This window comes from Schistocerca piceifrons, chromosome 4, assembly GCF_021461385.2.
Source record: "Schistocerca piceifrons isolate TAMUIC-IGC-003096 chromosome 4, iqSchPice1.1, whole genome shotgun sequence".
Lineage (NCBI taxonomy): Eukaryota > Metazoa > Arthropoda > Insecta > Orthoptera > Acrididae > Schistocerca > Schistocerca piceifrons.
The window spans coordinates 573,946,982-573,973,639 of record NC_060141.1 but is presented as its reverse complement, the minus strand read 5'-3'; the positions used below and the strand labels follow the sequence as shown (position 1 = coordinate 573,973,639).

General features: G+C 40.7%; 1 protein-coding gene across 2 annotated transcripts in view; it reads left to right on the top strand.

The window, feature by feature from the left end:
- LOC124795461 (E3 ubiquitin-protein ligase synoviolin) overlaps positions 1-24,379 on the top strand; it is a 92,261-nt gene extending 67,882 nt beyond the window's left edge. The window contains exons 11-13 of one of the 2 annotated variants that reach the window (XM_047259488.1): positions 4,424-4,601; positions 9,059-9,247; positions 23,614-24,379. In XM_047259488.1, coding sequence (XP_047115444.1) covers positions 4,424-4,601; positions 9,059-9,247; positions 23,614-23,728 — 482 coding nt within the window. In that variant the 3' untranslated portion in view covers positions 23,729-24,379. The remainder of the gene's footprint in view (positions 1-4,423; positions 4,602-9,058; positions 9,248-23,613) is intronic. The other variant, XM_047259489.1, reaches the window with a different exon arrangement.
- The last annotated feature ends 2,279 nt before the right edge of the window (positions 24,380-26,658 follow it).

The window sequence follows — 26,658 nt, the reverse complement described above, 5'->3', positions numbered from 1 at the left end:
CTTTCAGATGTCATTACAGGTAATGAAGTACAGGTTTTTCAATACGGCTCCGAAACAGTTCATCAGTTGATGCAATGGAAGACTCCTTGATCACCAAGAATGAAAAAAGCACAAATGAGCAAGTCAGACCTAAAGGAAAGGCTGATGTCTTTTGTTGATTTCAAGTCTGTTATTATGACAGAACAGAAGCATGAATGTCAAACCAGTAATCAGAAATACTGTAGTAGTAGTCGTACTTTAGTGGAGGGAAAGAGTAAAGAAGACCAGATTTGGGGAAGAAAAACTTACAGATTCTGCACCAAGAAGATGCACCAGAGCCCTGTCTGTGTTTTTAGCAGACAAGTGCATTCTTGTGCTCCATCGTCCACCTTATTTGCCAGATATTGCTCTAAGTGCTTTAGAGTTGCCCCCAAAAGTGAAACATGCATTTAACCTTTTGGCTGCTGCAGACATGCTTGCTATATTCTGAGTTGAACTCTGTATCATTATTGTATAATGCATAGTAATCTGTGTGTGGACTTCTATCTGAGCTGGGGCTACCTGAGTGGCCTGCTTTGCCCAGTGCTGAATATTTCTGGAGTGCTGTCCATGATGTCTCCTGGTACTGTTGTAAGATTCGTCACTGCCGAGTGGAACATAGTTACATGTGTAAAAATTGGTTTCTTGCATTGAGGGTTGCATGCTGATTAATGATTATTACAAATCCACAGGGATGTGAACATGGCTTTTCCTTCAGTAGTTTCTGATGTGCTTTTGGTATCCGATTCTGATAGTTACGTGTTACTTCCAACACATCAGTAGTTCAGCGTGCTTCCATGGCTACACATCAGTAATATCTATTGTACTGTATGTATACTTCACTCTACAAAATAATGAAATAAGGAATTTTGATTTTTATGTTTGTAACACATATTGTTGGTCACATTCTGTTGTGTGCAGACTATATTGTTTCATTATGCATGAGTTATGAAAGCCCTCAATAATAGTTTTCATTTATGGGTACCTTTGTAGTCAAAAGCTTCCTGTTACTTTATATGGTGAACAAAATACACTGAATGTCTGTGACACTGTTCTCAGATATTGGCATTCATTATAAACTACATTAACAATGTTTCAATTTTCATTGTATCATGATACTTCTTTGGCAGCTATATGAATGATTTTTCACTTGCTAATAAGTACTTTATCACTGGAGGAGGAGAGATTGCTTATCTGAAATAGGTACACTATGTAAACAGTAGATCTGCAGTACAGCTCTCATCCTGTTGGAAATTTGATAATGCATTTCTTAAATTTTCGATAACTTGTCCTTCAGAAATGGACGACATAGTTCTCTCCCATGCAGTTAGTAATATTTTTGTAACTTTAATGTAACCTCTGAAATAAAGATATATTATCCGAAATGTTCATCTTTTCTTGTCTACTTTTGGCACAAAAATTCTCTTGTAGAAGGTCACAAAGGACAAGATGGGTGTGGGCCTGAACAGTTAATGAAAGTATATGAAAATGATAAGCTTCATGTATAATTGTGTAATAAAATCGTCTAGGCTATGGAAATGGAGATGTTTGGATAGTTTTTGTTGATATTCAAATAATCCCCTGTCATAAATAGATGATGATTGTGGTGTCACCGCCAGACACCACACTTGCTAGGTGGTAGCTTAAATCGGCCGCGGTCCATGTAGTACATGTCGGACCCGCGTGTCGCCACTGTGATCGCAGACCTAGCGCCACCACCTAGGCAGGTCTCGTGATACGAGAGTGGACTCGACCCCAGTTGTACGAGAACCAAGCTACCGCCCAGTTGTACGCGACCTAGCTATCGCCCAGTTGTACGAAGCCTTTCTCTCTCATTAGCCGAGAGACAGAATAGCCATCAGAAGTTAATGGCTACGAACTAGCAAGGAGCCAATTGTATCAGTGCCTATAGCTTACTAGTATTCAAGAGCGATGTATTCCAAGGAATAAAGAAAAGATAAGTAAAAAGCATCTACCTACTTTTCTTCTTATTCATTTATAAGTTCTCATGTTCCAGACTTCACGCCCGTCGGCGTGTGTGTGTACGCGTGCCTGCCTTTCTTTTGGCTACTACCGTGTGGCGTAACAGTCTTGTTACGTCACAACAATGATATATTATTTTTGTCTGTCTGTCACAATGTGTACTGTATTTTTACTTTTGTGTACTTCACTAACAAAGTACACATCACAGCACTACAAACCCCCAGTTGTATAATTGTCATCATAGTATCTTCTATCAAAAAGAACATGAAGAATGGCAGAATAATTGGATATTTCCCTAGTTGACCCTTGTGTCCCCAAGGCTCAAATACACGAGTAATTGGACAAAAATCATTTTTGTTCCTATCAAATGTGTCAGTAAACAGTGATTTCTTCCTATACCTTACACATTCAGTTTCAGATTATTCGGATTCAGATGAACCATCAGTTACATCTGTTGTGAAACGTGAGTCTGTAGTATAATTGTGTAGGCTTCCGCAGCCAGAGTCAGTTGACATAAAAGTTTTCTGAATATCGTACCACGTCATAATGTAAAAAACTGTACTGGAGGAATGAATGTTTTGGTCACAGTTACAGTGTCTTTTTTCTGGGGTTAGTGATGTGCTTTAACTGTGAAGAATCACTTATATTTTGTCACTGCCACTCACTATACATGACTTTACATCATAATTTTAAAATATCATAGTCATGATTGGTCACTTGAGGTGGAAGGAGCAGGAACTTTATTATAATAGGTTGCTCCAGTGGAGGGATTAGTGATCTGCTGTTATCTATTGCTTCAAGCGTTGTTTAGTGTGATTGGTACTCATTGACGAGTGAGGTGTGGGCTCCTGTTTCCCTCCTGCTGGACACAGAGTATGCTAGAAGTCTATACATGTGGGCAAGTATTTGCCCACCCAATCCAGCCACCACCCAGCACAGAACAACTCTGTTATCCATTCTTTGGACATCTGTGCACAGCACGTAAGCAATGCTCAAAACATAACACATGAGCTCTAAAGGCTGTGTAAAACATTCATGACCAATGGCTACAACCATAAGCTGGTTAATGAAACCTGCATACTAGCTAAACAGCCAGCTTTGATGAAACACTAGATCAGAGAAGCCATAGAAATAATAAAACACCCTAACAATATGAACAAAGAGAGTGGATACATGTTTGCCCCATCCGCGCTGCCAGCCCTTGGAGACAAACAGGGCACACCAACAACACGTGACTGGATCGCTGCCAGCGAGTAACTGCTTCCACTGCCTCATTCACCAGTGAGCACCAATCATAGTAACCAATGCTTGAAGCAAGAGATAACAGCAGATCTCCAGTCCCTCCACCACAGCAACCTTTTATAATAAAGTTCCTGCTTCTTTCGCCTCAGCTGATCAATCATAACTACGACCTTTTCAAATTATGACATAACGTCATGCTCAGTGATGGACAATGACAAAATGTAAATGACTCCTCACAACTACAGCACATCATTAGACCCAAAAGGAGGCCACTGTAACCATGGCTCAAACTTTGGCTTCTCCAGTGCAGTATTTTACATTACGACGTGGTATAATACTCAGAAAAGTTATATGTCATGAGACTGTCGTGTTACTCCTCCTGATGTAGACAGCTTAAAACTGTTCCGTTCAGAATATGTGGGAAATTATTGTTTACATCAACATCAAATAATTCATCCTCACTGTCACTCTTCATTAGTACCTCGACAGTCTATTCCTCTGTAGCACGGTTGATGAGAAAAATGTTTATGCCAATCCTGATGCATTGTAAGATGTAAAGCAAAATCGAATTCAACAAAATGGCTCCACAACAGACAAAATGCCCCTGCGCAACTTAGCAACCAAAACTATGAAAAGCTGCTGAGATGAGAGGTGGAAAATCTGCTGTGTGCTTAAACAAAACAGAGATACCTGAGTGGCAGTATGACTGTACTCACCATTAGTGCTGTGGCCATAGCTAACAGGCTGTGTTAATTTGGCTGTAGCTCTCAAGGAAAGCCCATTGGCCATTAATTTGGCTATAGTACTCAAGGAATGCCCATTGGCCATGCTTAAACTCGTCAACAGCACCCTGGGGAGCGGACAAGTGTAATGAAGTTAACTTGTCAACGGCAGTCAAAGGGTTAAGGGGGGACGTATCAGTCTATGGAACAGTTAAAAGCAAACATTTCGGAGTTGTTGAAATGGGTGGTAAGTGCTGAGTTACTGCATTGCTTTGAACAATGGAAGGCTTGTATGCAGTGGTGTATAGATAGGAATGGAGTATATGCTGAAGGCGATAAAAGTTTGTTGTGACTTTGGCTGCTATAAATCACATTTTTCAAACAAGTCTTTTTATGTAATTGCAACATGTTGTATACTGAAGGCATAAAACTAATATAATGTTTGTGCTCTCTAACAGTTCCGCCACCACCTGTTCCACCACCTAATCTTGCTGCATTCACTACAGAGGAGCTTCATCGTATGGAGGGCAACACCAGGGAGGCTGTGGAAGCTCGCTTGCAGTGCCTTCGTAACATTCAATTACTGCTTGATGCTTCAGTTGCCATGATGCAGCAATATGCTTCAGTGGCAGTCAGGTAATACAAAAAGCATTTGGGAATGGATAGAAGTGGATGTGTTGCAAGTTTTTGGGAAATTAATGTTTAATGTAGTTTAAGTGAGACATCTGCTAGGGACAAAATGTTGAAATTCTAAAAATAATTTCTCTCATACATGTAGGTTACTTAATTTATGGTTGTAAAAAGAAAAAGTTATTTCTTATTTGCACTACAGTGTAACTTCATTTTATATGTATGTGTACTCCTCACTAGCTGTTGTAAATAATCTACAGTTTTTCCTTCACTGTTAATCAGCTTTTCCTCTTTAGGAACACTGTCACTCTCAATTGTGGAAAAGAGTCATCAAATTAATTGAAATGAATGCTGAGACAAGTACTGAAAACCAAATTTCTTTCTTTCTTTGCTGATCCCATGATCCATAAACTCAGGTTCTTGTGTGGTATATAAAGCTACAGGTTAAAAGGATTTTGTAGAAGCAATTAACAAGTTGAGTGTATACACCAATGTAATTCTGCTGTACGCAAAGGGGTTTATTTGAAGCTCAATACTTTTGGAAATGTATTCACAGTTAGAAATCTTTCTGACATTAGCTGCATTAGGTATGAAGATATTATCTGTTGATGATAAATGAAAATTTGTGCTGGACCATGACTTGAACCCAGATTTTCCACTTGTCGTGAGTGGTCGCCTTAACCACTTTGACTATGTAAGCTCACTTCGCGGGCTGACCCAAACTTCCATATGTTGTAATGCCTACTACCCTGTAGCTCGCAGTGTTACTTAGATTCCCACCATAAGGTTTGAAGGAGACAAACATATTCGACAGTGGTATTACGATCATCATTTTGCCCATGAAATCTTGTAATATTTATTTTTAACAATGCCTGAGGAAATAGGCATTAATGACGACCATCGAGCATATTTTCAGTTGAAATCCCATCCTTGCATACACCAGTTCTAGTCTTCGTTCTCTGCCATCCCCTTCTGACTCTGTTTGCCCCTCACTACTAACCTGTCTCATTCTTACATTTCTTGCAATTTTCGATCTCAACAATGAATTTCCACCCCCCCTTAAATTTTACAATTGTTGACATTATTGTAATTCACACGTGAACCTGACACTGCTGTTGAGAGCCGTCTGACTCTCCCCTTCTCTCCCCTTATCCCTCCGTCCTATCATTTCTGCGCACCCTCTTCGATCCACACATCTCCACCCACCCTTTCCCTGCTTCTATAATCATCAACCACCTCCTCCTCCTCTTGTTCGTAGCGTTACTTAAACACAACAGTGCCATCCTAGCCTATTTGATACAATATTTGTCACTTGCTCACCCAGCAAATTTGTATTACTCTCATCACATTGGAATGTGCATAGTTTCATTTGACATGACAACAAAATTATAAATCCTTAGAGCACTACAGACAATCGAATGTGCTACTTGAATGTCTTCGATATGAGACAGTAAAAGTTCACTTTACTTAAGAAATAGACCCTCCATTATCTGCTGTTTGAGACTTTCCATTGAAACCATTTTCAACCACTGGCATTGACTGTGCTGAAGTGTTATACATCAGACTTGTGAGGTGGCAGAGTAGTTAAAAACTGGACTCACATTTGGAGGATGGCAACCCTGCTTCTTTCCGTACCACACACAAATCAGTAGGATTTCTGGCAGACACTCAAGGCAAGCAAGGCAAAATAGTATCTCACTAAACAAGATATCACATGGAAACTCAGTGCTTCCGTTTTGGCTTGGTGGGAATATGATGGCAGTGAATGATATTCACTGCCAAACACTGTTCATGGAAAGTTTTAGGATCTCATAGCTTGATGAAGTAGTTCTCAGCATGGCATTGTCACTAAAATCCAATCCAGTTGTACAGAGGAAGAATAGACTAAACCATTTGATGACTTCATGTTACTGCATTAAGTGATCTACTTACAACATTGCCAAAGGCCTGAGCTGTCATTTAGGAAGGACTTGCCCAAGGAGTTCTGACCAAAGACTTGAGTTGTTGGCCTAAATTTGCTCAAAGATTTGCTTGAAGTCCACTGAGTATGGAGGCATTCTCAGATACTTGGGACTGGATGACTGCATCCTGCTACAGGAAGATATTTTGCCATGCCAAATATGGAGTAAATGATTGTAGAAGACTATTTTTAGGCAGGAGGGAGAGTGGTACAAACTGTAATTCTACAAAACTCAGAGGAAGCCATAATTTTATTTGTAGTACAACATGCCGTCCCTCTAACCAGGGTGGGGAAAATCTTGCATGTTCGTAGTATTGCTTCAAGAATCTTTATGACAGAGATGCTTTATGCAATTGAGTCTGTGTTATATGTGCCCTCTGATGAATGAGGGTTGTTCAATAAGTAATGCCCCACATTTTTTTAAAAATCCATTAATATACGTAGACAAACGTCCTAGCTCGTGCTTCACATTTGATGTTTGTTCTGTGCGCTGGTGAACTTTTGTAACATTCTGGCAGATGGCAGAGCTGTAGTACAGCATCAAAATAGCTTCTACATACGACTCACATTACAAGCAGTGTACTGTTATTGAAGTCTTGTCTGCAGAAAAAGAAACTGTGGTGAACATCCATAAATGTTTGTGTGCAGTGTATGGTGATGCTGCAGTTGATAGGAGTACAGTTGGGCGATGGGTAAAGAAATTTACAGCCTCAAGAAATGCACAAACAGAGCTCCATGATCAGCCATGCCTGGGACGTCCTGTCACAGCCACCACTCCAGACATGCTGAAGCGTGCAGATGCCATTATTTGCGCTGACCAGGGCATCACAATTCGACAGTTGGCTCTACAGCTGTGGGTCAGCATTAGAAGTGTGTCTGCAAGGATTGAGACTCGGATATTCAAAGAGGTTCTCACAATGGGTTCCACAAATGCTCACAGCAGACCACAAAATTCAAAGAAAGGCCATCTCATCTGAATTGTTGGAGCATTTTGAGACCGATGGAGAGGCCTTTCTGTCACGAATCATTACAGGGGAGTGAAAGCTGGGTGCACCACTTCGCACTGAAAATTAAAAAGACAGTGGAGTGGCATCATCCTCGTTCACCACAAAATAAGAAATTCAAGGCAACCCCCTCTGCCTCTACAGGGAACACACTTTGAAGATGATGGAAGTGTCAGTCATGGAGTGAAAACATGGCTACGCCTAAAGGACAAGAGCTTTTACAAGCAGGGAATACATGCTTTTCCACAATGTTGGCGTAAGGCCGTAGAACATCATGGAAACTACATAGAAAATAGGACATGGACAAGACATGTTGATGTATATTGTCACCAAATTCAGACTCTTAACAATAAATATATTCTGAGAAAAAAAATAACCCTCGTACAGTTTCTGGTGCAAGTAATGTTAGTGATGTAGTGGAACCACAGTAATTCGTGTCTACAGGGTGTTTCAGAAGTGATGGTCAATATTCAGGGGTATGACAGTAATGATCATTCGAAATAAAAAAGTCAAGTAAACATTGGTTCTAAAATGCACACCTTAAGAGCTATGAGCAATTCTTGATCTTCAATACTGTGAAACAAATCTCTTCTGATGCAAGCTCTTTGCTTTCCATATTTTGCCCCTTTGCTTTCCATATTTTGCGAAGTAGTAGTATGGACCAGAACATGAAAAAAAGTTCAGTAAATATATGCTCTAAAATGGATATCTTAAAAGTTATGAACACTTATTCATTAGAAGAGTTGTGTTTCAAAGTAGCGAAGATGAACAAGTGCACATGTATTTATTGCATAGATGTTGAACCATCAGTGGTATATAAAATAATTGCTTTTTTTGGAATAAGAAACAAATCAGTTTTTATTTTATCAAAATTTCAGAAACAAAGCAGAAGTAGCAATGACCAATAAGAAATTTCCTTCCTGCAATAATGCAGATCATTTACCTTGTTGGAAATTTGATTAAACTATCTTTCCACAGACACATTGACTAATAAACTATAAGCTCACAATGGCTTTTTAGCAATTTTAGATTTCTGCAACAGTATTTGTAGACTTAGACAATATGACAACAGCTGTAATACTTTATTCCTCTTCATGATCCTTTGAGGTTTTCTACAAAAACTAGTTGTAGGCACACAAAAAAACCACAAAGATTAATATAGTATTCCAGCAAGTGCCATTGTTGGTAACAGAACATTTTTATTTCATCTGTATGTGTATCTGATGAGTAAATGGATGTATATTTTTGGATTAGCATGAGTAACTGAGTGAAGGATGAGAATGGGTAGTTGATATTCTTGCAACTGAGTTTGAAAGAACTGCTGAATGTCCCAGTCAACTAACAGTCATTTGTGAGACTTACTGACTATTTGCCTAATTAATTTGTTATTTATAAGGATCTTCTTGCATGCGTTATGTAGCTCGACTCATCTATATTAAAGTTCCTCTGCAGTTACAAACATGGCATATATTTAAGTGTTGCTTATGTGTCTGCTATAGGATAGAACAAGTGACAACAAAAGTAGGTAATGATCAGGTGCTGGTTAATGGAACAGGAAGTAATGATGTAGAGTCAAATACGGGTCCAGCAACTACAGAGACAGGAGCTGCAGGTGAAACGAGACGGTCAACTGATGTTGCATCTGCTCTTGCAAGCAGTGCTAGCAGCTCCAGCAGCAGTAGCAGCAGGTGGGCAGTGAGCCTGGAATAACAAATGGCACAGCATGTTGTAGTTAGTCAGTATCCTGCCGTACACTCTCTTCACTTTTCATCGGTAGTTGAGATTTGGTATAGATTGCATTTTATTCCACACAGAAAGTGCCTTTATCAGTTTGTAAAAAAACAGTAGTAACATAGTTTTCTTTCAGTTTCTTGTTTGGGTGTCTGCATTTTAAATAGGGGTTTCATGACAGAATACTGAAAACTACATATATAATATCCTGTTGCAAAGTGTGTTGTAATTAACATTTGATTATAGTTAGCAGACAGTTTATCTTTGCTTTAGTATGTAAAATGTCCATTTAGTAAGGCTTTCTGTTTTTCTTCATGCTGTTCAAGTGACCTGCTGTTGCATTCTATTCCTAGAGAAACTAGTACTGAATATTTATCGTATTTAAAAGACACATTCTCACTGGTCATACTCTTCTGTGCTTTTTTTTTTTCTTCACAGTTCATCAGGAAGGAAACTGTAGTTCTGTAACATGTAATGTCAGTTTTTGTCACAGACAATGATGTTTTTTTCCCCCTTGCATGAGCAAATGAAGTTTCTTTTATGTTAAGTTTTTCATTATTGTTGTAGCTGCTGTACTTTTTATGCTTGATTTTCAGTAGCACGCTTCTCTCATAATTATACCACATAACGAAAATTTGGTAACATGCCCGGGTAGGTGACCATTCTTCAAAGCACCCACTTCTGGGACTTGAGGAGGTACACCAGCTACAGATCGAATCTGCCTCACGAATTAGGATGGGCCCGGTGTGCCAGGCAGCCTGGGTGCGTGTTTCAGGTGGTTTTACATGTCCTTCTAGGTAAATACTAGGTTGGTTCCCACATCCCATCTCAGTTACACAATGCACAAACACTTTGAAAAACTTTGTTACATTTGGCCATGTGGAGTACACAACATGCATACAGAATGGATTCACAGATTCCTCATCATGGGAAGGGGGGAGTGCCTTTGGAAATGGTGACTCCATCATAATAATGGACTATATACAGGTATGGTTCTTTCTCCTTGAAACTGGAAAAATCCCCATATCACTTCTTACCTGGCATTGGCTGGATAAAGGCCACCAGAATGAAGATGATTGAAAACTTCATGCATGGACGAATTTGAGCTACCTACATTATTTTCAAAATATAAATGATACTAAGTTTAAAATAACAGCATCAACTAATGAAAGTCAGTACGTGAAGATGATGAAGACAAGTAAGAAGACTAAAAGGATAAAACTTTCAGCTGTCCAATTGGTACAGCATTACCAATTGGCGTATAATCAGATTTGTAATATCATATTAATGGAAGAACAGTTTATTCTGAGTGAACATATTATTTCTGATGTTGCACATAATAGAAACAAATTAGTCAACTAGATGAAATATAGACATGTCATAGAGATTTCTTGGGTGTTCTGCTACACCACCATGACGGGCAGTTCAAAGATGATGACATGTAATTCATAGCTCTCCCAGAGGGATTAAAGAGAGATAAATTGTCTTGTGCTTCACCAAATTATTTTATTTTTGGAATGATAATGAGCTGGTATCCAAAAATTCCAGAAATTTGGATTTTAAGCGCAAATCATTAAGAGTACACTGAAATACCGCTATGTGTCTCCCCATGACTTCCTTCTTGTGTGGCAATTGCCTGTGAACTGAGTGGTTTGGTTAGTTGTTGGTGAGTATATTTCCATTGCCATTTTTCTTTGAATTTGCTTTTCTGCAATGACTGACCTGGAAGAATAGATTAAGTGTTCAAAATTTTGTTTTGAACTTTGCAAAACTGCTGAAGAAATGCAATATATGTCAAAGGAAGTTTTTAGAGGCATCAAAGCTTTCCAACATTATGGGGATAGGTTATGATACATGTGAAACTTCATGGCGGATTAAAACTGTGTGCTGGTCTGGGACTTGAACCTTGTCTTCTGCATGCAAGTGCTCTATCGAGTGAGCTTTCCTAGCATGACTCACAACCCTCCCTCACAGCTTTCCTTCCACCAGTACCTCATCTCCCCTCTTCCTTGTGGATGATACCTATGAATGTATTCTGTCAAAATGACTGAACACGAAAAAAAATTGTTGCTAAGTTTATGCCATGATAGCTGCATCAGGATTAGAGGAAACATCACACCAATGTTTTCACAGATCTTAAACTGCTGCTTCAAGGCAATTCAAACTTTCTTTCAGAGTTTGTTACTGGTCTCCAAAATCGATTTATGACTATGAAAATGAAATTAAGTTACAGACGTCACAATGGAAGGCTCCTTTTCATCTTGGCCACAAATAACTCAGAGTTCATCCTTCCTTGTCAGACAGTCAATAGAGAGTCATGTCATGAAGTTTGAAGGCGTTTGAGAAAGCAAAAATTTCCACAGAAGTGGCATTTGAATGACTGTGTGGAGTGTTGTTTAATGGCTGATGACTGCTGCTAAAGCTTGTGCAATGATGTGACTGCTTGAGCAAAATTTGTTCTAGACCTATTACTCCGTACAGATACACCTAACACTGCCACCTTAACACACTCTTATTACATTGGTGTAGGGATTTCACTCATCAAATCTATTTACACACTCTATTCCTGATTGTCAGTCATTCCTGAAACTACTGGGTTAGTAAACTTGATAAGTGTTTCTTTCTCCTTTTCATCAGCAAGTAACTTATTTCACAGTGGTTTTACCTCAATAAAGGCAACCTGTTGTGACTTGGCAAGACAGCCAAGCCACTAGGAGGTAGCCGAAAGGCACGCGTTCAAGCTCACGCAGGCTGCCGTGAGGTCTGGAACAGGTAAAGTAATTATACTAGCAAAAAAGGTACGTAGCTTCTGGAATACTTAACTTTAATCCATAATTGGTGAACATCGGTCTGACGGTACATGCATCACAAGATAAATAGCAAATGATAATGGCGCCTTGCTAGGTCGTAGCAAATGACGTAGCTGAAGGCTATGCTAACTATTGTCTCGGCAAATGAGAGCGTAATTTGTCAGTGAACCATCGCTAGCAAAGTCGGCTGTACAACTGGGGCGAGTGCTAGGAAGTCTCTCTAGACCTGCCGTGTGGCGGCGCTCGGTCTGCAATCACTGATAGTGTCGACACGCGGGTCCGACGTATACTAACGGACCGTGGCCGATTTAAAGACTACCACCTAGCAAGTGTGGTGTCTGGCGGTGACACCACATTCCTCCCCCGCAAATCGGCGTATGGTTGTGTTATAAGGCTTCCGCCCGCCGTGGGGAGGACCCCATGTTGACGTATGCGACCAGGTGGGGAGCCTAACAACAGGCAAGGCTGTGCCACCCACACCCTGCCATTCGGTCCGAGGGGAGCTAGGAAACACCTGAAAACCTACTCCAGGGTGCACGCCAACATACGGTGTATGCGCTCGTAGAGAGACAGGAGGGACCGAAGGGTCGACCTCCATCGGGTCGGGGCACCCAACGGGCGAAGACGTCCTATGGTCCGGAGCGGGCAAGAAGTCCATGGCGGAGGACAACGGATCACGGGAAGCGATCGGCGGCGCGTGACCCAGGGAGGCGCCCGGCAGTTGCAGCGACGCGTCCACTGCGGGCGGCGCTGGCGGGAGAACAGGCGGCGGTGGCGGCGCGTTGCCATGGGGCAAAAGGGAAGGCATCATCGGTAACACCTGGGGCTGAGGCGAGCCAGTAGATGGGTCCCCAGGGCACTGACCGGACGGCACCGTCGCTGAAAGGAGACGGGGAGCGGCAGAAGCCGTGCGACGTCAGAGGCGCAGCTGATTGAGATGCCGACGCACCTCACCAGAGGCCTCCAAAACCAGATACACAGCGCGGCCGAGGCAGCAAAGAATGCGCCCTGCGAGCCAACGCCGTGAACCTCGATAGTTGCGATAGTATACCACATCGCCTGGGGCAAAAGCAGGTGTCTGCCGCTGCACAGGAACCTGATGCAGCAGATGTAGCAAAGACATCAAGGTTTGATGAGGGCGACCGTGAAGCAACTCAGCCGGCGAGCGACCATCGCGGGGCTGAGAGCGATACGAGGACAAAAAGAGCAATAACGTGTCCTCCCGAGAATGTGACTCTTTCAACGTCAACATCTGGGACTTGAAAGTCCTGACCAAACGTTCAGCGGCACCGTTGGACTGTGGCGAAAACGGCGCGGACGTCAGATGTTGAATACCATTGGCCTTGCAGAATGACTGAAATTCAACGGATATGAATTGTGGGCCATTGTCGGAAACAATAGTCTGTGGAAGACCTTCAATGCAAAAGATAGTGGCTAATGCTTGTATGGTGGCAGAAGACGTCGTGGAAGACATCCGGACAACAAAAGGAAAATTACTGAATGAATCTACCACAACCAACCATTGAGCATTCCAGAATGGACCAGCAAAATCGATGTGTAAGCGTTCCCAAGGGGAAGTGGCTTTTGGCCATGCAAAGAATTTCCGCGGTGGTGCGGATTGTTGTGCGGCACACGCCATGCAAGAAGAGCACATTTTCGTAATCGCAGCATCGATTCTGAACCAAGTACAGTGCTGACGAGCAAGTTGTTTCGTTCTCACTATACCCCAATGTCCTTGGTGGAGAAGCTGTAAGACAGAGGACTGTAACGAACGTGGGACCACGACCCTGGACTGATCATTATCAGAATACAACAGCAAAACACCACGTCGAACAAAAAGTCTCTCCTTGTGAGCAAAAAATCGGCGAACCAACGGATCCCCGATCCATGACTTTGACAAGGGCCATTGCATAGCAACAAAACGCAGAACGGTAGCAAGGACAGGGTCGGCAGCTGTGGCTGTAGCTACACGACGAAAATCAATTGCAAACGAATCGACCACGTCATTGGTTTCCGAATCAATGAACATGCAAGCAAGTTCGGAGGAATCGAATGCTCTATCCTCAGCAACAGGCAAACGGGACAACACATCGGCGTTTCCGTGCTTAGCAGTGGACCGATACAAGATATCGTAGCGGTACTGCGAGAGGAAAATAGTCCAGTGAATTAATTTCTGCGCTGTACGCGGAGGTACAGGCTTGTTCGGATGAAAAAGCAATGTCAAAGGTTTGTGGTCTGTGATGATGGTAAAGTAACGACCATACAAGAAATCATGAAACTTTGTAACACCAAATACGAGAGCCAATGCTTCTTTCTCGATCTGTGAATAATTTCTTTGTGCAGACGAGAGCAATTTGGACGCAAAGGCAATAGGGCGATTGTGCGAACCATCTTTGTGCGCAAGCACAGCACCGATCCCGAAATCCGAGGCATCCACCATCAACAAAAGGGGCTTCCGGGGATCGAATGGCGTAAGGCAAGTATTGGAAAGCAACGCCAATTTCAACTGGCGAAAGGCGCGTTCGCATTCCGTCGTCCAGACGAAAGGAACACCCTTAGGGCGTAAGCGATGAAGCAGAGCTGAAATGGAAGAGGCGTGGCGCACATAGCGATGATGATAATTTATTTTTCCCAGCACACTCTGTAGCTGCTTCAAATTCTGCAGCGAAAGCAAGTCTTGTATGGCACGGAGGTGCTCTGGACTGGGATGTATGCCTTGGGCATTGATTACATGGCCCAGGTAGGGTAAGTCCTGAGCAAAAAACACATATTTGTCCTTCCGCAAGCGAAGACCATTTTGTCGCAAGACCTGAAATAATGTTCTGAGATTGGCTAAATGTTCTTCTTCCGTCTTTCCGGAGATCACAATATTGTCCAGATAGTTTGCTGTAGTAGGGACCGACGCACAAACAGTTTGTAGATATTGCTGAAACAATGCAGGGGCGGATGCACACCCGAATGGCAGTCGTTTGAATCGGTACAAACCAAGATGTGTGTTAACCACTAAAACGCGCTGGGATTCTTCGTCCACCGGTATTTGCAAGTACGCATCTGCTAGGTCCAACTTCAAAAAATATTTACCCGGGCACAGTTTATCAAAAAGATCTTCTGGGCGGGGTAAAGGAAAAGTTGCAGTCACTAATTGTGGATTCACTGTTGCCTTGAAGTCCACGCAAAGTCTCAATTTTCCGGAAGGCTTTTGCAAAATTACAAAGGGTGATGCCCAGAGAGAAGCCGGCACATATTCAATTACACCTTGTGATTCCAAATTGTTTAATGTTCTTGGGACCTCATCACGCAATGCGTGGGGAACATTGCGCGCTCTGAAAAATTTCGGTTGTGCTTTTACTTTCAGTTCCAAATGTGCTTCATAGTTCTTAGCGCAACCAAGGCCCGGTGCAAAAATGTCTGCAAACTCTTCACATAGACGAGAAATACTGTCTGAAGGCACAGTCTGGTTCACTGATAGGACCAGATTGACTATAGACAAGTTAAACAATTGAAACAAATCGAAACCAAACAAGTTCACTGCAGAAGAAGGACGTACAATGACACAAGTTTTGTTTGTCCTTTGTATGTTGCAAGAAGGCTGCACTGTCCTAACACAGGGATTGCTTGTCCTGAATAACTACTTAACTTAACATTTGCGGCATGCAACGGAGGGGTGCCCAGCTATTTGTACGTGTCTTGATTGATCAAGGAAACTGCAGCTCCGGTATCGAGCTGGAATGGTATCTGTTGCCATTAATGTCCAAGTCTACAAAAAGTTTATTGTCCTGCTGACGACAAGAGCGACTGTCTCGTGCAACGTGAACTGACACTGGTACAGAATCACTTGTGACGTGACGGGATTTCCGGCGGTGTCGGCACACACTAATTGTGGGACGAACACAATCACTGTTAGAGAGAGTGGCACTGGGCGGAGTGGAATGAAATACATGAATTTCCATGGGCGAAGGTTCACAAGCCTGAGTATTCTGGGTTCGATTCCGATTCCGGCACGAAGCAAAGGGCCTGGAATGGATGTGAGTGTCCGATCGGAGCTTTTTCTGGCAAACACTTTGAAAATGTCCTCGTTTATTACAGAAAAAGCAAATAGCTTGGCGTGATGGGCAATTCTCATGCGAATGTCTAGTAGCACAGCGCAGGCATGATTTCACTGCATTTGCTTGCTTGCGCGGCACACGTGGCTGAGAGCTTGGCGGCAGCTGCGCGGACGGGCGCGAGGGCTGTTTACTGTTCCGTGCAGCTCGCCCGGCGGGCCGGTTAACGTGACACACGGCTGGTGAAGTTTCAAATGATTCCTGAGCAAAGTCAAGTGTGTCCTGTCGATCCAATATGTCTATCACTTGTTGAAGGGAGGGATTGACTAGTTTCAAAATCTGTTCCCGTATACGAACATCAGAAACGTTCTGTGCAATTGCATCACGTACCATAGTATCTGAATAAGGGAGTCCACATTCACACTCAAAAGCACAATCCCTAGTAAGGCCTTGCAAAGTTGCAACCCACTCCCTATTAGTTTGACCAGCCGTACGTTTTGTACGAAAGAACGTATACCGTTTGGCAACTACATTGACTGATTCTTTGAAATATGCATCTAATGCAGCCAAATTTCGTCGTAGGACAGAGTTGCTACGTCGCGTCGGGGAAATAATTTCACTATCACACGGTACGTGGACATGCTGACGCACGATAATAAGAAAGGCTGCCACTCGTTACCTTGAATTCTGTAGGTGGCGAGATGGAAACCAAATTGGTGTGACCACTCCGTCCAGCTTTCCAGTGCCGCATCAAAAGGACGGAAAGGTGGTGAAACTGTGTGTTGTGGCTGCGGGAGCGGTGGCGGCCGCATCGTTTTGCATTGTACGTTGACCCTGGATGAGCTGTCCAAGGGCATCCAATAAGGCCTGGGTCTGCTGGTTCTGTAAGCGATAAAATTCGGACAGTACATCTGGAGATGGTGGCGAAGCCATGACAAGTAAATCAGGGTATCAATATGAACGCAAAATCCTCGTCGTCAAACTGTTGTGACTTGGCAAGACAGCCAAGCCACTAGTAGGTAGCCGAAAGGCATGCGTTTAAGCTCACGCAGGCTGGCGTGAGGTCTGGAACAGGTAAAGTAATTATACTAGCAAAAAAGGTACGTAGCTTCTGGAATACTTAACTTTAATCCATAATTGGTGAACATCGGTCTGACGGTACATGCATCACAAGATAAATAGCAAATGATAATGGCGCCTTGCTAGGTCGTAGCAAATGACGTAGCTGAAAGCTATGCTAACTATTGTCTTGGCAAATGAGAGCGTAATTTGTCAGTGAACCATCACTAGCAAAGTCGGCTGTACAACTGGGGCGAGTGCTAGGAAGTCTCTCTAGACCTGCCGTGTGGCGGCGCTCGGTCTGCAATCACTGATAGTGGCGACACGCGGGTCCAACGTATACTACCGGACCGCGGCCGATTTAAAGGCTACCACCTAGCAAGTGTGGTGTCTGGCGGTGACACCACACAATGAACTTTTTTTCTTATGGTTCCTCATTTAGTTGGGCATTCCTGAATCGTGATCCCCTAGACCAAGACGTTGATCATTTTCCATTACTATCGTTGTGTGGTGTGTCAAAAGATGCTACACTATTCTAGCACCTTCCTTTAGGTCACTAGTTGTAAATGTTTGTGTATCAATGCTTTGTACACCACATCTTTGTTGTTTAGATTTACTATTCTGAATTTTATTTACCTGGCAATAATTAACCTATCATTTTTTTCTGATATTTAGAGTTAAACTGATCTTCTTCCTGGCACATGTCCTCATGACTGGGATTATTGTGCTCATTATTAATCATATCTAGATTTTCAACTAATGACAGAAATTGATTTACGGTAGACCAAACTCTGTATAAAATTTCCTTTCTTACATAGTATGGTAAATGTCTTACCAATATCTTTGCTAGATGTACTTTGTCTATAGTATGTTGGATGTACTTCCCCATCTGGTTTAAACTTTGGAAAATGCTTATAAAAGTTCATTCTACTTCCCAACTGCAGTTCTTCTAACAGTATTGTTGCATTGAAAAATTTACCTTTAACTTGACTTACTGTTAATTACCTTCTAGTTTTTGCCAATTCATCCCATAGTCTTTTAAACCCGTTGGTGGTGTTAGTAACTTCCTCCCCAGAAAGCTGCCCATTTCCTAAAGTGTGTAAAGTCTCCTGAAATTTCTGATCCAACAATGATTTTATTTTTTCCTCCGAAACTGATTGTATCTTGTGTGGATGTATGGAATCTCTGTCTCGTCGCTTCTTTGTTCTAAAATATCTTTGTATATCTGATATCTGATCTTTTACCAACTTTCTTTCTGTTTCTGCAAAGTTACGTAAACTATCTACATCCATGCGCAAATTTTTAATATGTTCATGTATCTCCTCCTGAACCAAGTCACATTGTACCAAGACTTTTGTGTGTGTTCCTTCTCTTAACACACTGTGTCTTCGATCTAGCTTATGTCCTAAACGTGCCTGTAATGCTTCATGAGTGTCTTTAATCTGAGTTTCTAATTCTTGTCACAGTCTATCTTCATTTTCCATTTCTTGCTAATGAGTGTCTTTAATCTGATTTTCTGTCTTAACATAGTTGCACAAAGTAATCATTAATACTGTCTTGAAATTTACCGTGGCTGTACGAATCTCTTTTTGATCTTCGAAAATTTGTCATTGGATTGTTTTATTACTTTTGAAAACTTTTCATTTGACTGTCTCTGCATGTCTTCCAGTACTTGTAGAAACATTTCCGTATTAACTTCTGTCAACATTTTCCTTGTTATCACCAACATAAACAAACTCACAAATATTACCGAATCACTGCGCTACACCCACAAAAACAATTTTGAAGTGAAATACTGACATAGGTCACCATAGTTGCACCGCATGCTGGCGATGGTCTGGTAGTCAACAATAGCGTGATGATGATGCAATGGTTTAGACTGTGTGCTGGCGTCGCGTTGGAGTAGACTATATGCTGGCATCGTGGTGGTATAGTGTGTGCACTGGTGATGTATTGAGGGCTGCATGCTGGCCAGACGTTGCTGGTTGTATGCTGGCTCTTGGAGGGTCACATACGGCTGCATGTTTTGTCGGTTTAGATGGATGTGTTTAGCCCTAGCCCATCAACATTGTTGTTTATGATCCATGGCAACACATCTCTTGCTGATCTATTGCGGAATTTCTTCCTTTCAGTCTGTTTTTTCTCTGCTTATAACCATACCATGCCACATGGAGTGTTTATTAATGGCTGATAACTGCTGTATTTAGCTTGTCTGGCGATGTTTTGAATGCTTGAACAACATCTGTTCTAGACCTATTAATCCATACAGCTACACCTAACACTTTCGCCTTAACACACACTTATTAGATTGGTGTAAAGGTTCAGCCTTGCAACTCCTGTGATTTAATCCAGAGTCCAGCTATGCTGTGCCCTGTTCTTCCTAGTCATCAAACTTTTTTCTTCCATTTAGATTTCTAAAAGTGAAGTGGCTATAAAACAAAACACTGCTACTCTACTTAAATAATGTGTTGTACTTAAATAATGTGTTGAATAGTTCCAATTAACTCTGTATAATGTCACAAGCTTCCATAAACTGTTACACATTACATGACAAGATACTGCTCCCAGAACTAACTAATATTACTGTCTCAAAGACTTCTCATTAACATGTCTTTGAACAGTACAAAACAGCACTCACTTATATACAGCATATTCGTCTTCCTTTGTGCCGGAGGTCTTCCATGGTACCAGAGCCCCTTCTTTCCTCCTTGCTCCGTGGAGATTACAAATGCTCCCCAACCATATGTGGCCCAATGTTTGTAAACTAATTGCAGTCACGCACATCTTTACTGTGAGCTCTATATCTGAAGTGCGTGATACATGCCCTTCCACAACTGACATGGATCACTACATTAGGTGGAAAAGTAAATTGTGGGAGACGCGGTTCAATATTGGGTTTGGGTCAAGCTTGATTTGTAGAGTTGATAGTGAAAAATGGTTTCCACTGGAATTTTGGAGTGGGCCAAAAGGTGAGGCTTTTGGAAAGATAGGTTATTTACTTCTATATCTTCCAAGTTGGCCATTATTCTCAAGTGAGAAGTACCTGAAGCTATTACTGTTACAGTATAAATATTAATCAGTATACATTAACTTAGCACTTTCTATCCTGTTTGTCATTACTTGTCCATTATGCTAATGAATGTTGTGAATTTTTGACTATAGAGATGTATTTTTGAAAGTTTAAAGCTATCCCATTTGTGCACACCTAATTAATAAATTTCACAAAAAAATATCAGATACAGTGTTCTCCAGTGATAGTGCTTTGCTTGGCTTAATTAGAAAACTTGTAAATTTTTGCAAATAGGATTAATTCTGCCTCTAATTCAAATATGGAGATGAATATTCATCAGCATATACTAGTAATGGATAGGGACGGGAAAAAATTGTTTTGCATTATTGCTACATTCAGTGTTATTTTTGCCAAAACCAGTGTTATTTTCTGTGAGATTCATTGTTATTTTACAACTTAATTAATACTTTTACCAAATTCATTATTATTAATTTACTATATTTGATGTACTTTTTTGTTAAATTTAGTGTTTTTGCCCTATTTGGTGTTACCTTTTTGCCAAATTTGATGTTGGTTTATTTGCTTAAATTGGCTGTTTTTTGTGAAATGTACTGGTACTTTGTTATCAAATTTAGTGTTGTTTTTACCAAATGTGTTGTTTTTTGCCATATTTTTTATCTTTTTTGCCATATTTTTTATCTTTTTTGCCACATTTGATATTATTTTCTGCCAAAGTTGGTGTTATTTTCTCCCAATGCAGCTACGTTTTTTGCCAAATTTGGTGTTGTATTCATTTTGATAATTTTTTGTTTTTTGTCAAATTCCATATTACTTTTGCTAAGTTCTGTGCTATTTTTATCATCACATCAAAGTTTGTTATACAGTAAATGAACTGCCAGTTTAAGATTATGCACGAACCTCAGCCTTGAGGCGATTAGAAGTTAAAGTGCAGTTTTAACATTCAATAAGTATCAATTATGAATATTAGTAAACTGCCATCTTTTGATTTATAAAATTTTTAATTGGCAAAATTACAATATCACATAAAAATTACCTCTTTCACATTAGTTTGCAAAAATCCAATAATTTTGCATTATTTTTTGCATTATCATTTTCGCAAAATTTCATGCCCCTAGTAGCGGATATTTGATTGACCTTTTGAATGTGCACTGTAATTTCTATTTCCGGCTGATGTGGTATATGCTTGTAAATTAGTTAAACAGCCTTCTGTAACTTGCTAAATTGTGTTTCTTAAATAACTGCTAAACCAATTACACATTGCATGATATACTAATGAAAGAAGGCAGCTTTTATAGTAATAATTGACAGTGGAATTCCTTGAAAAATAGCAGTCCAAACTAGAGATAATTTTCTCCTTTCAAAGCTTTGTCATGTGCTTGGTAAACATATAAATAGCTGTCTTATTGGAAAGGCCATTTTAAAATCTGGCCTGTTATTGATTAAGTAGCACATAACTGCACAGGAAGGTGACAACTCTTGACTGCATTACCTTCTCAAAAATTTGGGGAAAATTGTGTAATTAGAGTGGCTAGTTGTTGTTGACATAAGGAATCACTGTTCCCACAAAAAGGCCTAATAATTGCATACTTTAATCTGGCCAGTAATTATCGTCAATTACTGATGTTACATGTGCTAGTAAGAACATTACACACATATAAGCAAAAACATTATGATCACGGTCCCCCACAATGTTGGATGCCACCTGGTGGCATTGGGGGCACGTAAAGCCATAACAGAAGTATGTAATTGTAGCAGACATGGATGAGGGATCACCCTAGCAAAGATATGGGTTGTAAATGGGGAAATCCATTGAGATAAGTGACTTTGACGAAGGGCAGTTTATAATTATGCGGGAAATATTTCGAAAATAGCAAGGCTGGTCGAATATTTATGTACTACTGTTGTGAGCAATCTACAGAAAGAGGTTGGAGGACAGTGGAACAGTTGGACATCCACAGCTCTTCACAGAAAGTGGGGTTCAGAGGCTTTTCTGCTCTGTAAAGTAGAATAGACTGTGATCCGTGGCATCTCTGCCAAAAGAGCACAATGCTGGTGGATGTACAAGTGTTTCAGACCACACCTTTCATCATACATTGTTAAACATGGTGCTCCACAGCAGACCACCCATATGAGTTCACATGTTGACCCAATGACATCGTTAGTTATGATTGCATAGAGAATGGGACTGTCAGGATTCGACCATCTATCAGTGGAAATGTGCTGGCGCTTTGGGTGAATCACACTTTTGCTGCACTAGGTCAATGGTTGTCTCCACAAACGCCACCGTTGAGGTGAATGGCGGCTCAAAACATGAAGCGTGTCACAAATGGAGAATGGTGGGAGCAGTATTTTGCTATGGGATACACTGTCCTGCGTTGGATGGGACCTGTGATAGTAATCGAGGGCACACTGACAGCTGCAAACCACCTGCATTCCTTCATGCTTGATGACTTCACTGACGGCAATGTCATTTTCAGCAGTATAAGTGTCAGTGTCTTGGAGTCAGAACTATGCTACAGTGGTTTGAGGAGCATTAAAGTGAACTCACATTGATGCCTGATGTAAATCCTACGGAACCCATTCAGTCGCTATTGGACGGCATCATGGCGTACGCAAATCAGTGGCCCATCGTTTACACGAATTACATGTCCTGTGTGTAGACATCTAATGTCACATATTTCTACAAACCTACCAACAAGCTGTTGGATCCCTGGTATGCAGAATCAGTGATGTATTTCATTCCAAAGATGGACAAACAAGCTATTAAGCAGGTGGTCATAATGTTTTGGCTCGTAAGTGTATATTGCACGGTAGTAAATTTTTATTTTACAATTGGAATTATTATCAGCTTTTCCTTTTTTAATTTATTTATATATTTTTCTTTTTTGAGAATGTGGCATGGAGAATATTACTTTCACTAAATTTTTCTGTGTGTTGTGTATTCAGCTTACTGCTTTGCTTTCCTTCCTTAACTGTGTGTCTTTATTTTCTCATCTACTTTTAAAGAGTAATAATTAAAATGGCTGTCACACATTATTTGTTTGCTCACTTTCACAAACTCGGTGAAGTATGTATTGTGACCTTCTCAGTTCTCTTGTGCTTCCTTGCTATGTAAGTTATTTGTATTTTAGTTTTCACATTGGTAATTCAATGATACGAGAAGGTAGGATCAAATCACATTTCTTTGTAAACTATATTTTTGTTATATCTCATTGGAACATATAGAAGACTTGAAAATCTTCATTGACTTTTGAGTACAAATGAGAGAGAACATTGATTCTTTAGATGCATGAGACAATATTTCAAAATATTTTACTTCATTTACACATTGTTTAGATTACTTTTGCAATTCATTTCATTTGATTTTTTTATGTTCACAGAGCAGAAACATATCCTGTTTCAAATTCATCCAGTGATGCTAATAACTCAAGTCCCACTGAACAAGAAGAGATCAGGCGAAGAAGATTACAGAGATTTGCACAAGCAACTGACTGAACTGTATAATATTTTCAAGTGTTATGTCTTGTCTGTTTTGTTTGTTTTCTGTTGTGAGTGATAAAGATCATTGCTTTTGCAGTGGAAGTTGTGTGACAAATCAAGACCCATGTATGCCATTTATTGTTTAATAATTCAGTTTACAAAGACCACATGAAATCATGTCAATTAAATGGCACACATTTTGTAAAGGAAATATATATCCAAAATTAAATGCAGATCATTATTAACTGTACACAGATATGCTTACATTTCAGGAAGTGGATGTCTTTTGAATGTGGGGTAATCTATATATTATTTTATGGACTGTAATGTAATTGCGAAATTATCATTTCTTTATTTGTACAGTGTAAAATTTCTGTTGTGTGTGTGTGTGTGTGTGTGTGTGTGTGTGTGTGTGTGTGTGTGGGGAGGGGAGGGAGAGAGAGAGAGAGGGAGGGTTGAATTTTGTATACAACTGGGTATTCATTCATTTGTTTATGCAGTTCCGGGAAATATGAACTTGTTCATCCATTTGTTTCTGTATAAACTGAATGTGGCTGTAGGTGTTCTACTGTTTGAAGACACTGTGAGATGCTTTTATGCAAGTTTTGTGTAAAGTATTTGGCCCATTTCAAATAAAGACAATATGTGAGTCCCAGGAAACAATAACAGTTTTAGGTGATTTCTCCAGAACCTGCAGTACTTCATCACCAACTCTACCAACTGCAAGACGTACAGAATTTGATAATTTGTGTTCATTGTTTCGTAGGGAGCAACAGGGTGGAAAGATATCAAAATGGTTTTGTTAATTTATTTTTGCTTGATTTTTATTTTCTGAAATATAGTACATCACGGATCTCGGATATACCTGTCTACTTGCTCTTTTTTTCTTTTCTTTTTTTTCTGGAAAGAATATATTTCTACTCATACATTTCTGCACTAAAGTCATAATGACATGAATTTATGGCACAAAATCTCTGTGATATTTCAGAGGAATGTTTGTTCCAAATTATGAGATAAATCAGAGAGCACGTTATTTTGACATTACAAATGAATGCCTACAGATCGTATTACGAGGGTTATTCAGTAATTACAGAGACAAATTGGTCTGGGTAAAAAACTGTTAGTATGGCAAGTTTGGTACTTTTATGGCTCATCGCTGAGATGAGCCCTGGTCTGTTGATGTATCAACATTGTTTTGTTTATAACCTCAAAAATACATTTCAAGGTGGCGAGTCTGCTTGCGTCAACATTAGTTGAACAATGTTCTGTTATTCATTTCTTACTTGCTGAAGGTGAGGAACCAGTGAATATATACTGTAGAATGTCTAAAGTTTATGGTGAATGTTGTATGAATTATGCAAATTTTTACAAGTGCAGTTCAAAAATGGTCACGACTCAGTGACTGACGAACACCGTTCTGGCCAACCAGTTGCATTTTCAACTCCCTCACTTGAAAGTCAAATTGATGACATTATTCATACCAGCCCCCGTACAACTGTGGAAATGACAGTTGATAAGGTTCAAGTTACTACTGGTACAGTTCATAACATTATCTGTAACAAGCTGAAGTTCTGCAAAACATGTGCAAGATGGGTCCCAAAGGAGTCGACACTGCTGCACAAGGAAACAAGAATGAGAGTGTGCACAGAGCTAAAGGAATGTTATGAAAGAGAAAGTTAGCACTTCCTCAACAAAATTTTAACTTGTGATGAAGCTTGGGTTCACTGTTATGAGCCAGAATCAAAAAGACAAAGCCTGGAATCGAAGCACACCAATTCACCTGTCAAGAAAAAAATTTGAAACAAGCGTCAGCAGGAAAACTCATGTTGACGGTGTTTTGGGATGCTGAAGGTCCAGTTTTTTGTGATTCTCTCGAAGAGCATCGTACAATGAGCAGCCAATACTACTCGGATTTACTTTTAAACAAGGTGAAACCAGCCATGAGAGAGAGATGTCGTGGATCTCAGAGGAGATGTGTGATTCTCCAGCAAGACAATGCACTTCCTCATATTGCTCAACTAACGTGTGAAACCATCGACAAAATGGGCTGGGAAGTTCTGCCTCATCCCCCCTTACGGTCCTGATTTAGCACCTAGTGATTTCCATTTGTTTGGTCCACTGAAGGAGGCATTACATGGGAAGAGGTTCCAGGGCAACAAGGTCATGAAAAAGTTAGTGGGAAATTGGTTCAAACATCAAGATAAAGAGTTCTTTGCAGCTGGAATAAAAAAAGCTTGTAGCCTGTTGGAACAAGTGCATAAATATTCTAGGGGATTGTGTTGAAAAGTAGAAAAAGTATTGTTTTGCAAAAATAAACGCTTTTTTCTCCAGAGCAATTTGTCTCTTTAATTACTGAATGACCCCCATACTTCCTAGTAATTTATGTTAGAACATGTATACCTTGACAGCAGAAATAAATCTGGTGGCATTAATTAATAACTGGTAAAGTCAGTGAACACAGACACAGGTTATGATAGTACTGTTTCCATTGTCTTCTAAATTCATCTAGATCATGTATAATAGTGACATACCCCTCAGGGATATCACCTGCAATAAGTGGATTCAGGTCAGTTACCACATACTCGAACAGTCCATGGGTGTACTGTCAGTCTATAGTGTCCAATGGGCACAATATTTCGGCGATCAGACATGTCACCATCATCAGGTGCGCTGACAGACTGAGCTCCTGAGGACGGGTGTCCATCTTAAATCCCCTCCCCTCGCAAGGCGTTGTCTCCACGCCCGCACGTCGGTGGTTGCTGAGACGCTGGCATTGGCGTCTGTGGTAGCGTCGGTGTAATTGCCTCATCTGCCCTAGTCGCCCTTGAGATTGCGGGTACAACCTCAGCAGGGCATGTGAACCGGCACTGAGCGTAATTAAAAATATGCTCAGCAAAGGAAACAAACGAGCAACTAGGGCAGACGAGGCAATTACACTGACGCCA